Consider the following 27136-nt stretch of genomic DNA (forward strand, 5'->3'; position numbering starts at 1 on the left):
CTATACACACACATGCCAAATGAAAAAAAAAAAAATCATCAAATAAGTCAAAACAACCTAATATAGAAAACTAATTACTACCAGCAGGAGGGACATTAGAGAGCAAAGGAGACTAAGTGAATAGAAGCAGCAGTAATACCAGTTTCTATCAGCAAGATAAAAAGAAGCGCATTACTAATGTGCTTGTTTACTTATTCTAATGACACGGTGGTAAAAGAGCTAAAACTAACTTGAAAGGCATCTATTTTAGATTTATCAGATTTGCCAGAATTTGGAAATACTCCTGAGAAATAAGACTATGTCACATGCTTAAGAGGAGTTGTAGCTGTAACACAGTGCTGTATATTGCAGACAAGTGACAAAGAGATTTGCAAAAATTAGTAAGGTTAAATAAAAATGTACATCTGCTTCAAAACTCTCTAATTACATACCGTGTTGGCTAACTAGGCATAAAACAAGTCCAGAAGAAAAAAAGTGCTGCATCACATAAGCTTTGTTCAATATTGAATCATTCACTGATCTATCATATCACTTGCTACATCCCATTTGACATAAGAGGTAAAGAACAGAATTAAAATTAACAGATAAATAATGCATAAGTAAACTTGATTAGTTTTCTTATTAAAAACATCACTCTAAATGAGAGGAGGTGCTAGAAGACAATACAGTTTGTACACTGCTTTCCCATGAGCTGCTGAATGGTCTGATGTGATAAATTTGCATAGTCTGAAGCACACAAAGAGCTGATTAATTGAAACCCTTACAATGCTTCTGGAAGCAGCTATTGTAAAACAATAACCATAGGAACTTTACAAAATACACATGGCTGAATGAGTCAAGAGCTTAATAAAATGTGTGTTCAGGATACACTATTTGGAAACAGAATTAGAGATTTTTATTCTGTGCCATAAAATGCTAAATCACCCTAATTTCAGAGGTTCAGTTGAGGATTTACTGAAAAGGTCAGAAGGTTACCTGTTTGCTGCTTGAGATAAAAAATGCTGTAATTTTCTTCTTAAGACAGCAAGCTAAGTAGCCGTTTTGTTAAAAATAAATAGAAAAAATGGTATGAGAAGTTTTAATGGCATTCTGACATCTCATTTTCTCATATTCAACTTCTGAAGATAAAAATAAGGGAAGAAATTCCTACTTTTCCTGATACCTAATAACTACTAATCATCCCACATTCCTGCAGTTGATAACAGCAAATTCTTTTTAATGCCACTTCAACCATTTAATTCCTAGAAACCCACTGATGTTTTATTAGAGATGAAGTACTAAGTCTGACTTGTAACATGGGGGAATATGACACATGTAACTATTTAAAACTAATGTCTTACTTTACATGCTCTGCTTATATGTACTGTACAAGTGCCCATTAAAAGGAGAAAGTTAAGTTGTTCTCAACTATGAAGTTAGGCAAGCAGAAGGCAGACGCTCAAACTAGTAGAAATTTTAAAAAGCAAGCAAGGTCAGACTTCGGTAGATACACGGTATTGTCATGAAGTTTATGTAGTTGACAATGCTGTGAATGGATTTTGTTTTGACACTGAAGAACATGGTTCATTTAGGAAAACAAAGACCATCTTTCATGAATTTAAACTCGCTTCCTTGTCTTTAGAGTTGTTTAAGTGCAGATACTCCAGAAAAGTTTAATCCTTTATCTTAGATCTTCAGCTATTAAAAAGCTTCTGTTTGCCAGTTCAAACAATCTCTTGCTTAAATACAGTTTTTCCACTCCTCAGGAATACTGTTCAGTATTGCTGCTTAGTTCTGTGATCTACAGGACCTTTGTTGGAGGTGTTAATCCTTTTTCACATGAGAGACTGAGAAATGTTCTTTCAGAGAAGTGATATATTGCTTTTTTTCACATCAAAGGAGCCCAACTTTTTCCTCATTGTGACTTGAAGCAAAGCAAGAGGAAATCTGGAAATATAATAATTTAGTTTGTATGGAACTCAGATGAAGCTTCTTTAGCTTAACAATCCTTTAGCCTTCTGTTTTTTGAAAAGTGACTTTGCTTGAAGAACGCAAGATTAAAAAACAAAATAATTAACCAAAAAAGTTTCTTTATCCTTCTGGAAAAAATACGATGCAATATAGTTAAAACAATGTCCTACAGCTCAAGATAAGTCCTCCCTGGTAGGTATATGTCTTTTTGTGAGACGTTAGAAGCTTAAGGGCTTATAGACTAAAGCGACAGTCCCACTCCCAAAGATCTTACTGCAACATCCAGTTTGAAGATGAATATTGAGACAGAGCAAAATATTTGCTGGTGCACTTCCCAACACAATGTGATGGCCTCATTTGGGTTTTTTCTCCTCCTCATACACTTCTTTGTTGACAAGTCTTGAAGGAAAGGCTAGCTTTTACAGGCAGTTTGGAAGAAGTGTACTTAAAACATGGACTTGAATGAAAAGAGGGTGTAGTGGACAGGCCAGAAGTGGTGACCCTTGCCAATACAGTGTTGACACGTGAGAGGACACAAAGAAGATGGTAAATACAGAGGCAGCAGCATAGATCTATATTATTAGAGAGGCCTACAAAATCTGCCTACATACTTAACGAAAGGCTCTTCCGTAACAAAAGGGTAAAGCTGGTTTGTGAGATTTCATCTGTCATATCCCAGACACTTTCCAATTTTGTTACTCCGCTTCTTTCTGCCCCAGTGACAAAGTATAGCTTTGGAATACAAATCAATTTGAAATACCAGAAAAAGCCCATGAAAAAAACTTGAGAAATGTGGTTTGTGCAATCTCTTATTTTGCACATATTTAATTATTTTTAAACTACAATTCTGTGAAATCAAATCTCAACTTCATGCATTCCTTCTAGAAAAGAAAAATACTTCACAGAAAGGACTGACAATGCAGAAAGGAGAGAAACATGCTTTCTCTCCTTCTCACTGAATCAAGGTACTTGTTAGTTTAAGCTTATCATAGGTTTAAATGGCCCTGTGATAGGCTTAAAGCTAACATTCACAAATTAAACTTGAAGTGGTAATCGCCTGCATTCAGACAAAGATGAGAGAACAAATTCAGCGCTAATTAAAAATTCTCTCAATGGAGAATGTTAAACTGTTAGTGTTACGATTTCTGTTTCACAGTTGTCTGTATTCCTCTGTTATGACTGATCCTTCCCCAATTTGATGTCAGAAGATGATACTAGCTGTATTTTTAAACAGCTAGCAAAGGAGATTTTCCCTTTCCTTTTCATGCCTTTTCTCCAGTTCTATCATTGCCTGTAGTCTCAGATTCATGTCAGTATCTGGTTCTTCACTGTATACTGAAGTTGCAAAACAGTAAACTCCACTGTTCTTGTCAGTATTTTTTTCTTGGTATCTAACACATATATCTTCTCCACTAAGCACATCTCTCCTTTCTCCCATTTATTGTAACATCTTTTCCCATAATGTACTACAAGCCAGTAAACTGAGAGATCTACTACCAGGAAGGATATGTATCCTAGTAGAATGTAATAATAATTTAGAATATAATCACAAGAGATTACTACAGATCGATGTACTGGACAGCTAACAAGCACATGCCTGCAAACTCTGTAACACAACAGTTGCAATGTTCCCACTGATATCTCCAAAACCAAGCTGAAAGGGACATTTGCTATTCTGAATAATTGATGGGTTTGGCTTATTACTATTGTAGGTCCAAAGCACAGATACATGGGAGATCAGTCATTCTAACCTGATGGAATGCCAGGCATAATTATGGGTGCCCTCAAAGTTCCCTACAGCATTTAGGATGTTGGTTTTCATTACCATGGGATTTCACAGGTATTTTACTTTGGGGAAAAAAAAAATATTACTAACTTTCTATGGCTTCTGAGATATTAAAGAAAATACCACCAGACTGCAATACAGTCCTTATTAGTTGTTTCTGCACTTGACGGTGATGAGTTTGATGAGTAGCAAAAATACTCATGAGATGTCTGTCCTTCAAGACCTCTAAAATGAGCTTGCTCTAGACTGTGAGATGCTTTATGTGCATTTAGTGGTATGGAAGGCTCTCTGCTCCCTCAAGACATATTGCAGCCTGCCTGACACAATTCTGTTTCCTTCTGTCATTCTTCCACTTCCACCTTTTCTCCTCTGACCGTTCTAGATTTGTGGAACACCCCTTTCCTTGATTTTTGGAGAGGTATGAAAATCAGTTCCATTTAAATCCTGTTCAACTAACTGTTTCAATAAGTGTACATCAATAGCCCAAACTAGGAGAAAAATCTTACCTGCTTAAATTTTTCATGCAAATGCCCATAAATATTTATCACGATTAACCAAGCAGCTTCTTTAATATAATTTATAGGCTTTTATTTTTTAATTATAGTAAGAAAATTTGTCTTGCACAGTACTGATTGTATTGTTATATAATAACTTGCAGCTTAAATGCTACATGCCACTTATAAGGAGAAAGGATTAATTAGACGAAGCTCAAAACACATGAAGAAATGGGCTTTGTTCTAAAGTGGTCATAGGCTTAGAAGTACTGCACATCTTCATTGTGTATAAGATTAAAAAAATTATTTAAAAGAGCTCTACACAAAATTTTCCTGGAGAGAAGGAAGGAATGGGGCAGTTGAATCATTCCAACTGCTCAACTCTTACTGTTTGCCTCTGAAGCTAATGATCTTCCCTCTCACTTACTGAAACTATGCTATATGGCTGTAGTGCAAGAACTAGACTGGATTTTAAAAGGAAAATGAAGAATGTACTGCTGCTTCTTTATGTTTTTGAAGCCTTCAATAGGTACTGGTTTCCAAATCACTTGGGGACTTGGTGAGAATCACTTCCTATTTTTAGATCAAAAGCCATCTTGAAAATACAATCAGGAAAAATGTTTCAGTGCTTATCAGAAGAGCTTCTGTTTCTTAATGACAGCAGAAACAATGGAAGGATTTCTTCAGAATACAGAGTTTCAAGAACCAGTCTATGGAAAGATGCTGTGGAAGTCAGGGTGATCTTGGATAGAGCTGGATGTACTGAGAAAGCCTGCGTTGACTGTACTCCATAGAAACACAAAGAAGTTGAGACAACATCTGGTAACAGCTGACATTATGATCAACTACTGCCTTTGTACCCATTTCACCTCTTTTGATTGATAGGTTTGCTCTAGGTGGATGTCCTGATTACCAAACCTGGAGACTACAGAAATGAGGATTACTGTGGCTAGTCCTGCATCTAACGACAGGGATGCAGTCTTTCACTTCAGTTACACCTGGCCACCTCATTGCCACTGATGCCTATGTACTTCCATAGCCCCAGAAAGCCATAAATAACCTCCAGTTTGACTTCAGGCTACACATGTGAGTAAAGAAGTAAGTAGTGGCACGCAGCATTATCAAAATGACTTTTTACTTGTGCCTGGGGTCCGTCTGTAAGCAACTGTTCTCCATACCTCTTGCAATCACACAGGCACTGAATGTGCTGGAGATGATTCTGTTTAAGCTTCATTTAAGAGAGCTCTAGAGCTGGATACTGCCTGTGTACTGGTGACATTTGTGGCAGTTTCGTCTCTTTTCACTGGCTCAAATCTATGTATGGATATTGTGCAAGTATCAGCTCTCTGCTGCCTGACTCCAGGGCATATTTGCCCACAGAGTTCTCTGGTTCTGCTCCAAGAATACAGGATGTGAATCAGCACAACAAGGTCAAACCTAACATGATGCTGGGAGTGGAGTGGGACCATGTCACAGACTGCTGAAAGGGACAATTTCAGGGTGCTCCTCCTAACAAAAAGCACTCTCTCTTCCATATGTCTTCTGACAAGGAGAACACTGCTCACGAAAGGCCAGTTAATGTTTCCAATCTAAAGTGTCCTCCGTTATTTCCTCAGTTCCCTCCCTCTGCCCTCCACACAGACCTAGCAGATCCTTGTGTTACCAGATGTAAGAGGCTGGCGTGCTTTATACTCAGTGCTGTGGTTCCAGTTCCTCAGAAATCAAAGCAAGGAATTGAGACAGTGTCACATTTGCCCAGTAACAGGAAAGGAGTGTATGTGCTGCGATGGAAAGGATTTGGTAATATCAACCTCTTTGCCTCCCCACATCTGCCAAAAGACCAAGCAATGTTCTCAAACCAAAATAAGACCTAAAAATGTAACAAGATTACAACATTCGGGTAATAGGTTTAGCACAGCACATACAGTAAGGCAGAAGGTCATGCTGAAAGTACTAAAAATCTAGATTTTCCAAGTGTACAGATAGATGAAAATATGTCAAAACCCGTCCCACATTGGGACCAATGGGATCAAAACATGCTTTTAAGTCAGTTACAGTCAGACCGTTTTCAGTTACTTCTTTCTTAACACCCCTCCCACAACTCCCAGCCCTTTGAGATTCAGAGAGGATGTTCTGAGTCACCTTTTTTTTGCCATTAAGGTCAAACAGAGTCCACTGCTTTTTCCAACAGATATGGAAACAGGCTCCCAATTTTCATCTTTCTTACAACATTAACACTAGAGAGCTACATGCCACCAAGCAGCTTCCTAGTAGGTACCCATCTTCAACTCTCAGTTTGAAGATCCAGATGTGCCCCAGATCATGTCTCAGGTGTATTTTTAAAAACATTTTCCCCTTCTTTCTGGTCTCTGCTGGTGCACTCCTAGTTGCATTCCTGATTTGCTTCCCTTTTACACCATGGCTCTGAGCTATCCATCTGCAGTCTCGTTTTTAGAGCAGTATGTCTGCACAGATGACTTGCAGACATCCCATTCAATCTCTGGTCTTTTCAGTCCATTCAGAATAGGCCCTTTCACGTTTTCCTCCAGTCTCTCTCTTGATAACCCATGGACAAACCTATCACCTGAACCCAAATTCACACTGGGTGGGGGTGGGTGGGAGGAGGAGGGGAACCCAAACAAAACTGAAAACCCTGTTCTTGCTTAAAATGGGCAACTACTGTATTTTCCAGATTTGTAAGTCAACACAGGGTTGTGTTTGCCAATTCCTCTCCTCAGTTCCACAAACATCATTGCTAAATTAGGTGAATTTAACCAAAAGAAAGGATATGGTCTCCTACTGCTGCATTCATAAAAGATCCAAACCAATCACTGGAAAAGTGCATGCTGATATTATGTATGTATAGTAGGCATACCCAACATGCATTTATTTTTATTAAATGTGTAGCTTACCTTTCTGCCCATGACGACTGCTAAATTTATCTCCTATTTCTGGACGTCTAGTTTGCCTCAACAACATTTTGATCAAGAAAGCATCCTCTGCATTTGACGAAATCATTACTTTTTCAATATAAGAATCAGTCGCACCTTTGTAGCTAGTACAAGAAACAAAACTTGAGTTTTATATCTATGAACCAAACATAAGTTACAAACATGTATCTGTGTATTGATAAGCTTCTGGCTAAACTGTAGTTTTCATGGAACTTATATATGGGAGGCCAATGGAGCAAAGATTATATATATATAAAAAAAGCTCCAGAGTACGGTATGTTTCTGGAAAAGAAAAAGCTTAAGAGATACAACAGAAACAAAGGGAGAATTAAGCTGACCTTGTAAAGAACAAGGTATATTTTTTTGTCACGTGGGCTCTTCTTGATGGAAAAAAGCTTCCTAGTGTATTGCAAATTTCTGGATCTTCAGTTAAATGAACAAAAGCCAAACAGAGAGTTATAGTTGAAGAATGCAGCTTAAGGAACACACCATCAGAATTTAAGAACAAAATTAAGGCATAATATCCCAATTGAAACTATGCATCAGGTACAGGTGTGGAAATGAACCAAAGGCAGAACATAGCATGAGGTACAGAAAGAGATGAACTCTAGAGTATGAGATGTGGAGATTTTGGAAGGAGAAGGGGAAAAAATAAAGAAAAAGAGAAAAAGGTAGGCATGACACAGCAGGAAGGAAAAGGAAATTATTCTGGTGTCAGGTTTTTTCTATATATTGCAGAATGAGGGTAGAGCAGATTTTAATACCTTAGTTATGAGATTATTTTGTCTTGTTCAGGTAGCTGAGATGGTCAAACTATGACGTCTAAACTCAGATCCATGTCTTTACCTGGCAGGACTACTTCTTTCCTCTTGATAATTACACTGTTGCCTCATTTCTTTATTAATATCTTGTAGGAGTAAGCCTAGACCTTTCTATTAGTTATGAAACACACAGAAGTGCAGCAAAGCTAATTCTGCCTTTTTGATCTGGGCACCAATTGCTTGCCTTGCTCTCTGCTAATTTACCAAACTGTCAAGGCTATTCCTGACAAAACAGTGAAAAAACCTCCATTATTTATTTATTTATTTTTACATTTAATGGAAAATTTTCATCTCACACCTCGGAAGCCCTCTCCTGTTCTTTAAGGACAGGATGGGAAAAACTCTTATTGACTGTCCTTTCCCATTCACTGGTGCCTTGGTAAAGGCCGTCAGATTGGAGGGGCCAGAATGAGCTGACTGTCAGCCTCTGAGATAGGAAGGCCTCCATCTCCTGGCCCTCTGCCTGGTTGAGCACCAGTTGGTACTGGCCATTTTCTGTGGGAGCCAGTATGGAGGAGATGTGCCCCCTCACTAAGTACACATGTTCTCTGCCCTCCCACTCATCCTGCTTTTCTCCTGTTGCTCCATCAATTCATCTATGACTGACTCCTCTCCCCTCTACCACTGTCTTAGCTCTCTCCTCAGTTTCTCCTGGGGACCTACTCAGTGATTCCTCTCTATACATACATCTTCAGGCAGGTTCCTCCCTCTCTTTGCAATTCCAGCCTTTCAGGTGTCAGAATCTAACTTATTAGTGATTAAATGGCTAGGCACTTCTGAAAATAACCTAGGCTCTGAAAAACCCTGTGAAAAATCAAGACCTAAGAACTAGGTCTAATTTGCAGAGGAATTTTATGCTTTTGACTTTTCTAGAACTGAATATTTTTCTCAGATACCTTTCCTCCATGTACCCTCCCCAAGGATAAAGTTATGATGCAACATACGTTACTGGCACATCTTTGTACTGTGGCTGCTGAGGTGCACTACTTCCTTCCAGAGGCGTCTGGGTCACAGTTGGCATAGACTTGTTCACAAGGACTTGCTTATTTTCTACTTTTTCACCTTCAGAGAACAAGAAAAAAAGCACCATGAAAACATATCTGGCTACCTATGTTAGAAATACATTTTAAGCTTTAAGACAAAGGCAAGCTGGAAGACAAACTGGAAGGAACATGTCCAGGAAGTAGGCCATGTTATTTTATTAAATATTGCACGGTAAGGGAATCATTAAACTAACTTTCTTTTGTAAACCAAAACAGAATACCTTGCATGTTGGGTGCACTGTAAGAATAGCTATTCAACATACCCTGGGTCTAAAGAATACACAAAAGCATCTGAAGTCACCTGCTGTAAGTAAGGAGAAAATTAACAAGCAACACTGTAACTGACAAATTTTAGAAATTCACACTTAAATTCGATACATCACATCATTTCCACAATGAGTCGTGCAAGGCTAATTTCAGCCTCTTCTTGCAATTACTTTTTCCTATGGCTTCTGGTCTCATGCATCTGCTATTTTCCCCTCCATTCCCTTATCCTGCCCTTCACACAGCAAACCAGATCAGCAGCATGCCCAATGATACTAATGCACATCAAGTCCCTGCCTCCCACCTCCTCCACAAAATTACGCTGAACTTCAGCCTGTGTCTCTTTTCTGTCCAAATGAACTATTTCGAAGAAGTTTTTACCTACACACTGAGAACAGCCTCAGTCTGGAGTCCACCCCAGTCCTATCTATCCTAATTCTTCAGAAGATTCTTGCCTTTTTTTTAATTAACTTTGAAAGCTCCATTGTGATGTGCTAAACAGCAAAAGTGACCCATTTGTGTTGCTATAATGGAATTAAGTTTAGTGCCTTTTACAGCACCTTTCTTATTAGATCTCAGCAGATCTATTAAGCTTTTTCCTAATTGAAGGATGACAGTATGGGAGGATTCTTTCTCAAATTTATTTCCATTGGAAAGTTATACACCTATCCTCATAACTAAATGTAGTTGTATTTATTTTCTTATCTCTCTCTGAACATATTTCTAAAGTGTTAAAACCAGAAGGTTTTACTTCCTCAAACAATTGCATTAACTGACAGCAGGTTAGGAGGTTTTGATGTACAAAATCAAAATAATAAGGAATCTATCCTTAAAAAACAACAATGACAGAACATAGGAGAGACAAACAGTAAAAAACTACAGTATTAAAAGTTTGACAGTTTGGAGAGATAAGAAGAATACAAGTTCTAGTGCTTCAATAGATTCACACTGTTAAAGACTCACTCTTCTACTTAAACATAAAGCTCCATTTTCTCATGCACAAAAAAAACCCCAGTGACTGGTACCACGCTGCTTTCAGAAACTAACTTTTTAAAATTTTCCATTACAATACTGTCACCTTAAAGAAAAAAAATTAATTACACTAAGTATAAAACAAGGTGCACAAGACCTATTATCAGAACATCAATTTCTACCTCAGATTATGAACATCCCATGACTGAACATGTAGTTTACCATACCTGGAGAGCAGATACCATCAGCATCTAAAATTTCATGGCGCCAGATTGGTTTACGGGTAGCTGCATCCAACATCGGACCCATAACTTTATCAAATGTCTGGTTTGTGTAACGCTTCAGTGTACACTTGGCATTCTTATATACAAGACACCTTCCAAAACCTAAAATGTAACACAAACTCATCTGCCTAGGAGTTCAAAGATTCTTTATAACACATTTCAGAATAAAACAAGAATGCTGAACCACTTGCTGAGCTACAGAATATAAATTCTTTTTTTATTAGTTAGATTATTCATTGTCTTCCATATGCCTAACATTGTACATGCATACCTAGTAGCTCACAACTTAAAAATCAGATCATGCATGCTACTTTTTTTAAGACCTTGGACTATGGTCCAGTTCTGAAGTTGTGCTAATCCCCTTCTACACCTCTGCACACACAAGCACACATCATTTCTCTTACCTTTGGTGGTCCACAGGGAGATATAACATAGGAGAAGAGACTGTAACAGGATGAGAATCCTTCCAGGAGCTCTAAGAAACCTGAACTTATGTTTGTGGTTGACACAAGCTAGCCTACCAGGCAAGTACTGATTGAGTGTTTCATATAATCACCCCATTACTCACTTTTTTCCCAGCTGAAAGAATTCTGAATTACATATATTGTTATGAAATAGGTTTGTTTTGGGTTTTACATGAGAAAATTAGCATCTCTGGAATTTCTCTCCAAGTACAGCAACTAGTCACAAGTACAGCAACTAGTCACAATACTAAACACTTTCGTCACATTTAGAACTACAGACAGCCAAGAGCAAGGCTTTCTAATAATCCTACGTTATTTTAGTTCATTTGAAAGATGGTTGCGGCCACATACAGTAGATCTATATCTATAGATTATGTCAAGTAACTCCTGACAAGCACCACAGCTCTCCCTGTAAATGTTACCAGTCTACCAGAAAAGAAAACATTCAGTTTTAAATCATGCCTGTTGTTGTTTTAGAAAAGGAGGCATAAATTAAATGCGGCAGACATTAATGCCAAAGATACATGTCTAGCAATACTATTATTGCTGCCTAGCAACTAGGAGGAAGGGAGTGTGAGGGGGAATAAAGTCATGGAAGAATCTGATTTTGGCCACCCGAAACTAAAACCAATTTGATCACACTGCACTATGTCTTCTCTCAGGGGAATTTATTTAGAAAAGAGAGAGAAGAGAGACTAAGTTTTCAGGCAACTCTCCTCCAACCCCCAGCAGCATGAACACAAAGCACTGAAGAATTGTGGAGAGAGCAAGACAGGCCAGCCCGGCACAAACACAGGTTTCACTTAGTTACCTTCTATTTTGTGCTTATGTACTTTTGCTTAAAATACACTGCACTGCATAGATTTTTTGTTTGTTTGTTTTAAAGGAAGTGGGTCATTAGTTTATCTCTGAATAAACACTAAATTATTTTGCTAATAAACACTAAATTATTACTACTAGTTTCTCTCAGAAAGTAGGCAATACTGCTATTGCTCCCTCAGAGCATCAAGTTCACAATGACACAAACTACCACGCATTCCATTCCTTTCCCAAATACATTCAGAAGTCTAATTTCATGTATTGCTTTTGTTACTGGCGAAAATAATGAGACCCCTCTGTTAGTAATGAACAAATGTTCAGGTAACCATCTAAAAAGCAAGCCCAACAGAACAGATTATCTAATACCTTACATTTTTTGTAGACTAAATATTTTCAAAACGGGACCAATCACACTTTTTTATTTGAAGTCAAAAGTTAGCCATTTTTTCTTATAATATCCATACTTAGAAGTTTATTCACATGTTGGCAACTTCACTGCGCTATTGCAAGCATGGAATTACAATCACTATTCATGCAGAAAACAAAAGCATTCAAAGTTTTGGAATTCAATTTCTTAATTGGAGATGTACTGTTCATAACTGCAATGAGAGTTATTATAGGATAACACATGAGACAAGTTTATTAAGACATGTATAAGAAGATACACTAGAGAAATGGGAAAGAATTGATGATTCTTACCTCTGTCCAAAGAGGCCTTGTTTAAGACAAGAGCATCTTCGATATCGTAACCGCTGTAGCTCATCACAGCGACTGTGGCATTCTGTCCAGCAGGCAGTTTCTCAAAATCTATCAGTTCAATTGTTTTTGTTTTTACCATTGGCTTTTGCGGATAGGCTAGAAGATACATAAGAGTATCTATCCTGTTTCTTTGATTGTATCCAATAGTACCTGTATGTAAAAGAAAAACAAAAGTGTGTGAACATTAGCAAGTTTCCTAGAAATGTTTTGGCTAAAAAATTACCAAAATGCAAATTAACTAAAACCACAGACTGAGGAATTTCATCTAATAATAGAAATTCTTCAAGAAAAGAAGGGAAAAAAAAATCATAAAAGAGACCACACCAAAACAACTTTACATTACTATATTTAAATAAAGATGTAAGTGGCATCTTAAATTAAGTGTCCAAAAAGAATTATTTCTTTTTTCTTAAACAGGGAAAACCTAAATATCAAGACAAAAAGAACAACAACAAAAGAAATCAAAGTCAGGTCTTATATGACTGAATGCAAATAAGATTTCTTTTTTAATCATGGCACTGAATAAAACTGCAAGTATGAAGTTTGATTTTATTGTTCTAATAGCCATAGGTTTTTTTTGGAGAGCTGAACTTGTGTTCCATAGACCTGATCCAAAATTTCCTAAGAATCAATAGAAAGACTCCCATTGAGTTCAAGAGGAACTGTGGATCAAGCTCTGTGTCTTCCACATCATATTTCCTTCCTTTTCTGGGCAATAATTAGTTCAACAGCAGCCTGTGTTACAGTGTCACAAAGCACGAACAAAGCATATAGTTAACAGCAGCCAAGACTGATTTACTTTCTGAAATTAGAGGTGTCATTGCTAGAAAGACTACAGTAGAAGTTCACTCACAATATATTTGTCTTTTTACATGAAATTAATTTTAAATTTACGGTTCAGAATTCAATCCTTTGTATAGACCTCCCAGCTTGAGACTGAAATTTTTGGCCCTGTCCCATCAGACTGCCAAAGTGTCTTCTGAAATCTGAGGAAAAAATAATTAACACCCAGCAGGGAAACATAAACCGTTGTGTAGCAGAACAAAAGTTAAGGCAATCGTATGTTATTAGAGTTTGCTGTACAAGGACTATGCTATGTCTCTAACCAATTAAGAAATTACAGTCTGAAAAGTTAAGGTTTTAAAGTTTTAAGTGCTAAATATTCTGTAGTACTTGTGCTTAGGAGGTAAGTCTTTCAAAACTTTTCCATTTTCTCCTGCAATTTCAGAGGCTGGCTGCTTTCAAGGAAAGGTCAAAGCAGCCAGTGTATAATGAAGACTTCACATAGCCAGAATATAGTAAGCTGAACACAAATCTGCTCTTAGGGGAGGCCAGCTTCACGTTTTATATGCATCTACTTGCAATTTCCAAATGCCTGCTTTTAAATAAAATGTCTAGAAAATCAAATATCTAAAAACAGGCAGCACCATAGGCATTTCCAGAGATCTATCCCTGTCCTTGGCACTACGCTCTCTCGCCTAAACCACCACAGGTCTACCCTTTCCAAGGACGAGAATGGGGAGATAGCTCAACAGACACTGTCTGAAAATAAACTGTTATAACCAGCTCTTGCACATCTGGACTTTCCTTTGCTCTAGAAAGTGGATTTGAAGCCACGGGCACAGCATTTTCAAACAGCAAGGAAGATTTGGTAGAGTTGTCAAGCTTTACTTGTCTCTTGCTTTTAAGTAGTTGCTTTTCTGTCTTTTTCTTGGAGAAGGAAATTAATCATCCCTAAGCAGTATTTTCTGGCTCCAGTAAGAACCAAGCTGGTAGGGCCTGGATTCATCAACACTGAAGACCTTCCCAGTCACCCCCCGCAAGGCCCACCACCTGAAGGCCCTATTACCTCTGATATTATCTTAGCCTAAGTATTAGTCATCGTTTTCATTGTACTTTTGATTAAAAAAATGGTTTTCCCACTATACAGCTAGGAAAATCTACTTCCAAATTAAAAACTTAAGAGTTTTAGACCATTTTTTCCCTCTGTACCTAGAATGAATAATCTGTGTGGTTTCAGTATAGGTTGTCTGCTGTAGAGCTCATCTTAAAAGTTTCATGGACAGGTACATTTTCCTGTTGTTGAGAGGAATCTTCTCCTGAGTAAGTCACACCAACTTTCACTTTTGAAATACTTGCAATTTTTTTCTCCTCTGAGATGCCTATGTGCTGTACCTGCTATAGTTCACTGGTTAGGGATGCTAAGATGGGATGAAGTCTGAAGCACCTGATTATAGCTAAACTGGTCATTTATACCCCAGTAACAATCCAAGAAAGTCCCCTATACATCAACAATTACAGATGACACTTTTACATATTTCAGGTAGTGCACATTATTTCTCTCTCAGACACTTCACATATTTCAAAGTTGGCATTTTTATCAGAGGTTCAGATAAGCCTAACGGAACTGTTACTGTTTGTATCAGACCAGGAGCCATGAGTGACTGACATTACTGAGCTGCAGTAATAAACTGTATTCAGGCAATTCTTCAGGAGTTGAATGCTGTATCATATCAAATGGAAAACATATATATCAATGATGGATATCCTAGCTGGAAAGAAACTGGTTAGAGAATGATTCAAGAGCACAAATGAAATAAATTAGCCAAAAAGCATGCCATACATCAGCAATATTTGTCCTAATCGCTATGATTTAACGGTTATACAAATAATGCCTTCTCTAGACTGGTCTAACAAAGCACAGCCTTAAACCACAATCTGCTTATTTAAAATTAAGAAGCAGCTCTCTTCTTCTGAAGACTGGTGTGTTGGGACGAGACCTCTGTGTGGGCGTTGAAATGAAGGAAGTCACTAGCTTTATTTCTGTTTTCTCTCTGAAAGAACAGAGCCCTTGTTTGCTTCAGCCAAACAGCCAAGCAAAAGTAAAGTATAATTAAAGTTCACCACAACAAACCCTGTTCACAATGACCCACATTTATAATTATCCCAACAGCAAGAACCAATTTTTTTCATTGGTAATTAGCCCTGTTTAAAGCAAAACACACAAGGTTGACCTGGATACAACAAAGATCATTTTCTTGCTTTTCTCAGCGCTTGGTATATTGTGAATGCACGTGTGCATTCTTTCCTTTTTTCCATTTCCTGACAAGCTTGGTTTTTTTTTCTTTTAAAGTATCATTTGATCATTCTTCAGTGTGAAGTAATCACTATAAAAATGCTATCTATTGATATTTAGCATAAATGGGATATTTTTATTCTGATGCAGAAAGTTTTGAGAACTCACCAGCACAAACAGCCAGCTAAAATAAGCATTTATCCAATTCTCTGGTGTATTACGTACAGCAACATTAAACTGTACAATCAAAATTAACAAGGATACAGAAATCAATCTACTTAAGATATGAGCCAAAAGGGCTATTATTGCACATGCCAAGAAAAGAATTGCCGTACTTCTGTATTTCCCCTGATTTCACCATGGATTTTCTACTATCTGTCCTCTTATATGAGCACAAACCAACAGAGAAAGGAATAGTTTTTAAATGCTGCACCGAACGTTGTGGAGAGGGTTCCAACTCAGCTGGGAGAGATTTTCACAGTACATGTGCTAAGTGATCTGGATGTTCAGCATTTGAAATACTCTTTTCACCATAGAAAGATTAAGAAGTCAGTTAAAAAGATTATGGGTAAACTGGGGGAAGTAGTCTGGCTCACTTCTGTCTCAGCACTTCTGTGCCTGCTACCAGGGAGAGAAGAGCTGGCAAAACCAGACCGTGTCGAGAGCACAAACGCTGCTCCTCAAAGAGCAGTGGCAGAGCTGAGCCCTGGCCACAAAGCACCCAGGTCCAGCTGTGATGACCAGCAGCAGCCGGTTTTGCTTTGATGTTTGTTTCGATTCTCTGCCAATAGGCTAGCTGTACAAAATTTGGGAGCACTTTAGCTCTCGGCCCACTAACAAGCCTTTCACAACTGTCAAAACCCAACAACCCCCAGAACTCGGTTCCTTGAAGCACACTTGTCTTCTCAGCTCAATTTTAACACGTTCAGCTAGTTATAGCACAAGGCAAACCAGTATATAAAGGGCTTTGCTATTTCACAGAAGCAAAGCAGAATGTACATGATATGCAGTTAGAGGGTTTTTTGTAATATCAAAGAAATTGCTTCAGCATAAACCTCTGCACAAAGCTCTCGCCCACCTACCACCCTCCCTTCAAATACTTTCTGCTCTTTCACAGGCTAAAGTAATAAATAACACCCAAACCCTCCTTTCCTTACTCAAGACTTGCATTATGACGTTTGGGTTGAAACTGCAGTGCACAGTTGGGCTGTGAGAGCGTACAGCTTGCTTTGTGTACCCACACTGCCACTTTCACAGATGCGCATGTGCATGTGCAATATGGTGGATTACTGGCAGGAAGATGTGTATGTTTTCATTTCTTACATTAGGCTTTTATACAATGCTTCACAGTCACAGAGGTACAGTGTGTAAAACTGACTGATTTTCTACATCTTAATGGAAGTGAAAAGCTCCATTTAAGATTATTTCTCTAATTGTAGGAGCCTCTGATCCTCCTAAACATTATTTTAGCAACATATGGAACGCAAACAGTCCAGACTCTTGTATACTCTCAAATACTTCTCAGATTTTAAGCTACAACTGTTAACTTTGCACTGAAATGTCAACGTTCAACTGAGGTCCTTGCAGCTGCTGTTGTATTTGCCACCTAATCATAACTTCCCCTCAGTCTTACAGTTCAACCTGCAACATACGGTAAATTATCTATGCCAAAACAAAGGGATTTCATTTCAATTTCATTTCACTGAAATCCAGTTTGCTCACTAAGCACAGCCCTAGTTCTCCAACAAGATTACTCATTCTGCCCATGAAAGAGAGGTATTTTTCAGGAGATTTAATGTTATCCTGCAGAAACATTAATATTTTAATACCTAACACTTGTCAGGGATACTGGATTACAGACCCCATTGCAAGCTCTGATGTCCACCCTCCATTTACTTGTGCCTTCACACCTTTCCCTAGCTTGTTGTTACTTAAAAAAAGAGCAAGGACTGTCCAAAGCTGCTGGCACAGCCCTGTGATGTGGTCAGCGGGGGTCAGTGTTGAGTAGCACAAGGCTCTCCTTTCCCAGTCCGAGTCCTGGGGCTCCCTCGATGCCCCCAGGATTTGACAGCCGAGGGAGTGACACAGTGGACTTGGACATGAGACTTTCCACATGGCAGCGTTGGGCCAGGAGCTGCTCTGCAATTTCAGGGTGGGGAAAGCAAGCAAGAAGAGTGGATGGTTACTTAAAGGTGGAGGTTTGGAGCACTACATCACATCTCTTCATAAATACAAACAGAAAAAAGTATGTGTATTGTTTCAGAAATATCCTCTAGGTCTCATTTGATCAATAAGCATAGAGAAAAATCTTTTCTGCCCCTACATATTGCCACTTACAGGGGCTTTTTTTTAAGCAGTTATTACAAAAAGCTTCAGGTGTTTGCAGATACTTCAGGCAGAGCAAAATATAGCTCAGGTCATGTGCCAACTTTTAAAATATACTTTTATCTAGCTGCTTATTCTTTGAGTCAGGTGTTTTGTCATAACAAACCGAAACAAAGGCTTTTTTTATTGCTGAAGATATTCAATGGCTTTTGTGTTCCTAGCGTCAGCAGGAACGTCAGAGGATTGTATCCAAGGAGCTAAATGTGCAAGACCTAGGGTCAAAGCAGCTGAATACACCAACCTCAGAAAACACAGACAATGAATTGCAAATGACACTCAAAACAAAACGGGAAAAAAACCTTCACACAGAAAACTACAAAAGAACTCCACAGATACTGAATTGGCTTTCTGTACATACTGATCCTGCTTAACTGTGTGTGGTAACTAACCAAACCTTCTGAGACTAATAGTCATAAAATAGAGACTTGGGGGTGGGGGAAAGATAATGGCATGGGGGAGAACTGTAAGGAAAAAGATTGCATTGCTCCTCTTTTTTTTTTTTTCCTTTTTTTTTAAAATTTAAAGGGAGGTCATGCATCTGTTGCTATTTTCTGCTATGTTGATGCTCTGAACATGACAGTTCAGCACCAGGCAGTTACTTTGCTATTAATTCTGCTGGAGAAGTCTCACAAAAGGTGCAGTGTTTCAGTTTCGAACAGACAGCACAAAACAAATGGTTTAGTAAACCTAACAGAAGTGGTAGTTTTTTCATGACACAGAGTTGTTCTACTGTAGCTCTCAGCTTGCGAGCAAGTCATCAATACAAGACATAAAACTGGCACGTACAGCACGCCTGAATACAACTGTCTGAACTGATGTACTACTGGTCAGGTTCTTCTTGGGACTCACTCTGGCTTGATCACAGGCCATATGACTTGGATTTAATGCTAGTTCAGCTGTGTATTAAAGGAAGGATTAGAACTTACCTAGTGTTAATTGCCCACAACAGCAAACTCACAAAATGGTTGTTTTTTAATGACCAGCTATCACATTTGTAAAAATAATTATTAAGTGATGAGGAAATTAATTTTGTTTCAGTCGTTTTGCTGAGAAGCCGTTACTTGCCCTCTTCATCCAAAACAGAAAAAGCCCAAAATCTAAACTATGGCTTCAGGAAGTGTTCAAGTAACTAAGCACTCTCTTTCACATTTTGATTCCTCTTATTTTCTAATGTCAATGTAACTATTTATTTATATATTTTGAGGGCACCTACTCAACTATTCAGGGAAATTCTCCTCTCTCCATGCTCTGTCTCTCTTTGTGAGAATACCTTTTAAGTCTTTTTGTCTGGAAACCCACAGCACATTTCAGCATAAAGAGGAAAAAAAAACCACTCTGCCAATCCTGCAGCTATGCTGAAAACTTGAAAGTCATGACGATTATCAAAAAAAATCCAACAGAAAAGCAATAGTTCCCAGTTTCTCCAATTTTTCTTTTAGGTATTAAGACCTACAGATATGGTCTCCATTAAGTAAAACTGACTGGTATTTTTTTTCCTTTTAATTTTTCCAACTTTCAGAGGTAAATTCTTTTTTCCTCAGAGCTGAAGAAGTGCTCTTTTCCTCTTCCTAGCAAAGCTTTTATGTGAACTAGGAAAGAAAGAATTTCTCTGCTTTGCCACTTGTGCTACCTAGTTTCAAAAACTACATAACACTACAAAAAGGAATAAAAAAAGTCTTACCCATTGCTTGTTTCCCCATGGCACACTGATAAGTGTTTCTTGGGGACTGGTTGTGGTGAGGATATGGAATCAGCCCAGCACAGACACCAAGAAGCGTGAAAGGCTCGATCTCCAAATGTGTTGTATCTCTTAAAAGAAAGAGTATCAATTATAGCAGCCTTGTGAACAAACATATTAACTAGAATTTATTTAATTTAGTAGCATCTCATAATACTTCAATTCAATTCTGTTCAGGAAAATGTAAGTCAGTAGGACCTCAAAATATGGATTCACTATGAGATTTTTATTTTCTATGTCTGTTTTTTTTTTTTTTTAAAAAAACAACTTAATTTTGGCTTTAAGTGTTTCCACATGAAAAGAAATGAAGGAGAAATAAATGAGGGTTTATGAATTTCCATCATGGAGAAAAAGCCTCCAGATAATGACAACTGGAGGGAGCTCAGTAAGACAATAAAACATCAGTTTATAGAGTAAGACCCAAAATGCCTTAAGGAATGTCTTCTCATGTAATGAGAGTCCTCTGCATCAAATTACCAATCTCAGAGATCTAGAAATCAGCTGGGGAGATAGAGTAAGGAAGAGCAAGACAGATTCAGGTATTGAAAAAAATAAAAGTGTCATTTTAGTTTTCCAAGTTATCCAAATTATATAATATCAGTTAGAGGGAAAACATCTGTGTCCAAACCAGATGCAGTGCCATGGGTGATATGGTGTAATAAAAACCTATTTGAAAAGCTCTGCAGATACTTTGGAAGTGATTGTGGTGTTAAAAGTACTTATGAGAAGTAAAAAGACAGGGACAAGGGGTAAAGACTGAGAGAACAAAATTTGTTCTACCTGGTATAAGCTTCAGAGGAGAAAGTCCATGCTCAATAAAGACAATTAAATCATAGCGTGCATTGGGATGCAAGTGGAGTGACTAATAACTAAGGACGGAGTGTACAATAAAGCTTGGCTGGAGCAGATCTGCTTTGTAAAATCAAGATAAGTAACTAGGAAATGGGGAATTCTGAAATAAAGATAACTAAACCTATCCAAAGCATATCTTTCACAATGTTCTAGAGTTACTACACAGAGCTTGGGTTTATGCATACATTGCTTCTCCCACACACCTAAACCCACTGCATTCAGAAAATCCCATCTTTAATGTTTGACTTCTCTTAGAAGTCTTTTGGAAGACTTTTTTTTAAAGTTGTTAAACAAATTAATTTGATTACTAAACTTTAAGACCTTGCAAAGGAAGTGACTGGAAAAATCTTTATTATGACAACACTCAAAAGATGACACAGCATCACGAGCTCAAAAAGGCTTAGGAATTACACACAAGTACATACAGACTGAAGACAAGGACCAGCACGAACTTACATAAACAATGTATGTACTACTGGAAAAAATGAAATCTGAAGCCTGAAAAAAAAACTGGAAACCCTGAGGAGCAAGCCTAGTGAAATTATCTATCAGTCCCAGAAATCTTTATAAATCACAAATATGCCTGAGCAACCTAAAAATCACCTGCTGGCCAGAGGATAGCCACTATTTTTCTCCACTTGATAAAGAGCAGCTATGTTAATTGAAGCCTGTCTTAAGAAAATATGAATGGTAGAATCCAAGTTGCAGTCAAGCAATCGCAAAATGGTCTCAAGACTCAGTAGCAAACTTAAAGCAGACTGCTCCCCCATTCTGTAGAACTTCACAGAACTACTGACACTTCTCAAACAATAAAACAAGAGGCTTAAGACTTACTGATAGTGAAGTTAGCAAATTTCTTCAGAAGGTACTAGTGCATGGAACTACATGTACATTTTCATATAGGATATTCAACACAAGTATTTTTCTATTGAGGTCAATCCTATTTCAACCAAAGAAGATGCAACATATACACATCCTAGTATCTTATGAAGTACTCCACAGTGCTAATGAGAGACCTTCAAACTTTACAGAGCAGTTCAATTTCTGCAAGTCAAAATGTCACTGCCAGAAATGGGCCCAAGAAAGGAAGGCAACCTCGTGAGTTTGGAAATCAGAGTTACAAATGGGTAAGGAAGAAATTGAATGTATTAAATAGAGTCAAATCCTCCAAAGAAAAAACTCCTAATTGGATTGGAAAGGTAAAGAGAGGATACTGTAGCTAAAAAAAGCCTACATTACAAAAGCAGGAACGTTAATGGGATACTTCACAATAGTGGATTGTATCAGTTGTATTACCAGAACAAGTTGTACCAACATGGTTGTACCATTTAAAATGCAAGATGATCAGCTGGGGGAAGGGAGTACACAAATCAACTATTCAGGATGTAGGGAATATCTTTACTAAACACAAGGAGCAATGCACTCATACAGTGCAAGCTCAGATACTTACGCCACTACTAGCTACAAGCGTTGAAGCTAAACTCAAAACAAGTTGATGGACAACACAAGAATCTCCCAAACTTTTTGGCAGTTACCGTGGAGTCATTTCCTCACATTAGCCCATTGGAAGTTCACTGTCTCCTCCTATTTTTGACTAAGCAGTGATTTCATGTGATACGCTCCCATTAATCTTCCTCGCTGAGTCAGGTGTCCTGTAACAAACTTTTCAGCTCTGGTGCTTTGTGGAAGTTACTTAATTTTGGCACAAATGACAGCAATTATGTGTGCTCTTCATTGCTCATGTATACAGAAGCCAGCCAAGAGCATGCAAGAGTAATTTTTTAAAGTGGTAACGTCTTCAAAAGCCTGGGCAGGAGCAATACAATTTAATTAGCAGAGTTAATGCATTTCATCTGGCAAAGGTTAAAGATAACCGAAGGTCTCATCCAGCTCCACTGAAATCAATGATGTATTTCTACTGGCTTCCATGAGTACTTGACCAGGACAGAACATTTAGAAAATGCATTTTCTGCATAAATCTACTGATCAAACATTTCATGGAGATAACATCTTATATGCAGCCTTCAGTTGACAGGATATTGACAGAGAAACATTAAAAAAAAGTAAGAAGATAGGAGGACTTAAAAATTTAAAAGAATCCTTCCTTTAATGTGGGCTCTTTAATAATGGTCACAAGACAGAGGAAAAAAAAAGCACCAGGTCCTTCATGTATGTAGAAAACACAATAAATCTGGAAATCTTTCTAAATGAAAAACACATACCAGGAATGGGTTTAACATATGTGGTAAAGAATACACAGAATGATACAGGCATTTTTATCAGGGCCTATTATACATCCAAAAGTCAAAGGGAAGGTCTCATTCCAATACTTCAGACATTTAGTGTAAGGTGGCTGTCTACAGCTGTAAGAGAGGTATTTTTCCAAATCACAATCATGACATGCTAAGATCATCATTTAACACGTGGAACCATTTGCCTTCTGGATTCCTGTTGTATAAAATTACTTATGATGAGTAGCCCAATGACAGAATAAAAAAAGGCACATCCAGAAAAACAAAGGATATACCTGTAAGTATGTAATATTTTTGAGAGTTAGAAGCAGGAACAGATCTCCCAAAACCCAAAAGCTAAACCATTTTTTCTAACTATCCCATGGATAATTTAGGATGTGTGTAAACATTCCTTTCTTTAGCTTTCATCTGGATTTGTTTCAACCATTAGCAAGGGAGCAGTGTTTATGTGTGAAAACAGTAGCATTATTAATATGCTTGCATTTCAGAGAGTCACCCTATGAAAGTTTTTCCTGCACCAGTGTTTAGTCTGAATGCATACTTACTTATTAATTGTATGTTCATACAGTGCAATGTTACAGTCATTTTCTTCATTCACATCCAAATATTCAACAAGGCCTTCGTGCAAGAAGTCTTCAAAATTCCTACAGTTAAATTAAAAAATTACGCTAGAAGTACTGTCTGATATTTCTGCAGAAATAAAACTACATAATACATATATTGAAGGAATGTAATGTGTAGAAGTTAAACTAGAGAAATACTTTTACATGAAAAGTTCTGTGCCTTTTACGTATTTAAAGAAAATTTTTTTTAAAAAAATTAATCCCCTTGCCCATTCACTGCTTCACACAGTCTGACTGACCAAAGTTACTTATTTGAACAACTAAATAAAACCTTCCTGTATGTACTCATCATCACTATAAATGTAGGCAAATATAAGGGTAATCTACTAAGTTTTTGTGATGGTTTTGCAAAATTTAGTTAAAGCTAAATTTAAATGATTTTGTGTGAGCGTGTTTTTTTTTAAACACCCAAACTAAGAATGTACAAGGAGTTTCAAAACTAATTCTGAATGTGCTTAGTTTAGGGTGGTCAAGTTGATATTCCTTTGAACTGTCTGATTTTTCTATCAGGAGAAGGACAATACTACCTCAAGGCCTTCCACTTGCAGAAAGATGAGGCTGTGAAATGTATTTATTCTGTATAATCACCATATTTCATAGCAGTAACAAAATAAGACCAGACTTAATTTGACTTTAAACAGAAAACCTCCAGTACACTGATTATTAATTTATATAGGAGAATAGACTTCTCCTCTATATAGCTAACCCCAAGACTGTGAAATACTGACTGACTGAAGTATTTCCACACAGTATTTACTTAGTGAAGATGAATATGATCTGCTTGAATTGTGTACCTGTATCCCTGAGCCAGTTCTTCCATATGCTTGTTTGTAACCGCAGGTTTTTGCTTCTTGACAATTATGTAGGGTCTACAATTTTTAAAAAAAAAAAAAAAGAAAAAAGAAAAAAGGATTCTCATAGCAAACACTTAGGCAGATAACTTAATTTATACTTACAGTAAGAACGCTGCCTATGCAAAACCTATTTTATAAGCCACTTTTAAAATTTATCCACCTATCCATCTTTAACTGATATAGCCACATAAATACAATCAGTAATTATTCAGACCTTGGTCTGATACACAGGTAACCTGAACTGACATACTGTTCATGAAGTACCCAAAAAGTGTGTAAGAAAAATTAAGATTTCAAGTTTGAGGAAGAAACCTTCCCTCCCATCCCCCACCCCAAATCTTTAAGCTAACATTTTATAAGTTTTACCTACACATCTTGTTGATGGGCTTTAAAAGAGCTAAGATTTCCTAATCTATAAAGCTAAGAACACTATTAAGTGCTATGGATATTGCAGGGACTTCATACAACACTGAGTGAACAGCCTGTGCTCAAGTGTCCACATGCAAGAATATATTTTGCTATTACTTAGATGATGTAAAGTACAGGCATTTACTGTGGCTGACCTCAGATGAATCCATAAATTTCACAGCACATGTATCTCTGAAGGCTTCCTTACCGCGAGAAAACACTGACACAAAGGATGGCATGCAAGAATGAAACATCAAGGGCTGTTGCTATTTGGACAAGTTGCTCTTATAAAGAGCAGCAAATAGCTACAAGATACTTGTGGACTCCACTCTGAAGTCTAAATAACTGTTCGAAGACTAATGAGCACTTTTAAATTGTTAATAGGGGTATCTGAACAATTGCAGGGTGTGGAGTGCCACAAAGCAAACTTGGTAAACTCCTGGAAAACCACATGATTTCACTTGCCTTTATTTTACAAATCAGAAGTTTTGCTGCATCTCCAAACCTGCAGAATGGCTGATGCTAGCCCTGACTGGAAAAGTGATTTCTCTGCCACTGAAAATGCCCCTACTCTGGATCTCTTGACCAGGTATGATTAACTGATGTTATGTACATGTACTATATTGGAGCCTCTACCGTGCCTCAAACTGCATTCAACATGCTCTGAGATTCAATTAATGAAGTGGAATGCCAACTGTAGTTGTGACTGCTGCTTCTTTAAAGTCACAAAATTGCACACAGCTAGTCAATGCCAAGATACGCATATATTTATTAACTCATTCTCCCTCTCCCAATCTCTGTTTTGTTCATCTTTCATGCCTTGTTCTTTAGGCTAATTACTTGGACCTGGAGATGTTTTACTTGTAAATAAGCTAGCTGCCATAACCTGACTGGAGTCCCTAGCCTCTACTATAAATCAACCTGATTTTCTGTCTCAAAATATTGTTATGTTCCACTCTTTCTCATTTTAGCCACCCAATTCCTTTTTGCTTTCCTCTGTGACATGCCTGTTATTCAGGCATTTTGTCTAATAAAGAACATAAGCATCTCAAGGTGGAGACCTTCCTTATACGTTTATTGAATTCCCTACCTACTTAAGGGTAAGCAATGAAATAAACCAAAGTTGTTAGACATACTTCTTGGTATTATAGCAAACGGGTATACATGCTTGAGGAAGTTCTGCACCAGAAGTAAAGGCCCTTGAAGACAAAGGGTAGTTTCTCATTCTAAAATGTGATACCACACCCATGGGATATCAGGCAAGTAGCTGCTTGTTTTTCGCTTCACAAGAAGTAATAAACCCCTCCAAGGACATTGGACATTAGTAGAGTTGCCAATCAGGTTGATTTTATCCCCCCCCCCCCCCTTCTTTTTTTTTAAGAAAATAGAAGAAATATTTTGGTTTGACTTTTGTTTACAGATAAACCGGATTAATTTGGGCTTTTTTTTTTAAGTTGCTTGACTATATAGTATGTTTCTCAGATCTGTCTGTTTTGAATGAGGGCTATTTAAGGAGAAAGGAGATGCTCAATTCCTAGCGAATTTGCTTAAATCTGTACTCATGAAAGTCTTAGCCCAGTGTATTTACAGTGTATAAAACAGTGTTTACAGTAACTTCACTAGTGAGATAATTCTGACGAGATGTTTACCTGCACAATCTCCCTCCATCAGAGGAAATGTAGACACATCTGTCAGAAAGATTTGTAGAGATGGAAACGAATTCATTGATGTAACCCGCTCGACGCATTATCCGAAACGTGTTGACTAATTTCTGATGATCACGTATGACACCAAGGATGTTACCTATTCAGAAAGAGTAAATTCATGGTGCATTCTTTGATATCCAAAACTCTACTTACAAATTCTGATCACGTCTAGCATGCATAGTAGTACTTCCTACTTCTTGCAAATAGTAAGAGTTGTCATGAAATTTCCCTTTTCTGGCATGCATAAGAATTGGCTCTTTTTTTCTCTCAGTAAACACAAAAAAAAGTGTCAGAATTTCACAGGTCATCTATCTGTTTGCCTCCAAATAGCTTCAGAAACGAAATAGTGTGCTTCATCCAGCTTGCTTCAAATATGTTTCTGCTCAGGTGCCCATTCACCAATTAGTGTACAAGCAAACAACACTTCTGAAGCCCGCAATTTCACCTGTACTGAAATGGATCCAATGTTTCCAAGAACAGACCAAGGAACTGTCCTGCTGCCTTGTCAGAAATTTTAGAAAGACCTGACATTTTTGATATATGTGATCACTCACAAAAGCACCAGAATTCCTCCTTCAGGAACTTAGCTCAACAAGCTATTGTTATCTTAGCAGGGCACTTCAGCACATACTTAA

At 37.7% G+C, this 27136-nt stretch overlaps 1 protein-coding gene across 1 annotated transcript in view; it reads right to left on the bottom strand.

Moving 5' to 3' along the window:
- POLR3B (RNA polymerase III subunit B) overlaps positions 1–27136 on the bottom strand; it is an 82850-nt gene that overhangs the window by 18853 nt on the left and 36861 nt on the right. The window contains exons 16-23 of the mRNA XM_075706215.1: positions 26445–26598; positions 24328–24402; positions 23456–23554; positions 19750–19877; positions 12548–12757; positions 10509–10667; positions 8947–9064; positions 7143–7285 (exon numbers count right to left, since the gene is read on the bottom strand). Of these exons, the coding sequence (XP_075562330.1) occupies positions 7143–7285; positions 8947–9064; positions 10509–10667; positions 12548–12757; positions 19750–19877; positions 23456–23554; positions 24328–24402; positions 26445–26598 (1086 nt within the window). The remainder of the gene's footprint in view (positions 1–7142; positions 7286–8946; positions 9065–10508; positions 10668–12547; positions 12758–19749; positions 19878–23455; positions 23555–24327; positions 24403–26444; positions 26599–27136) is intronic.

This window comes from Pelecanus crispus, chromosome 1, assembly GCF_030463565.1.
Source record: "Pelecanus crispus isolate bPelCri1 chromosome 1, bPelCri1.pri, whole genome shotgun sequence".
NCBI lineage: Eukaryota > Metazoa > Chordata > Aves > Pelecaniformes > Pelecanidae > Pelecanus > Pelecanus crispus.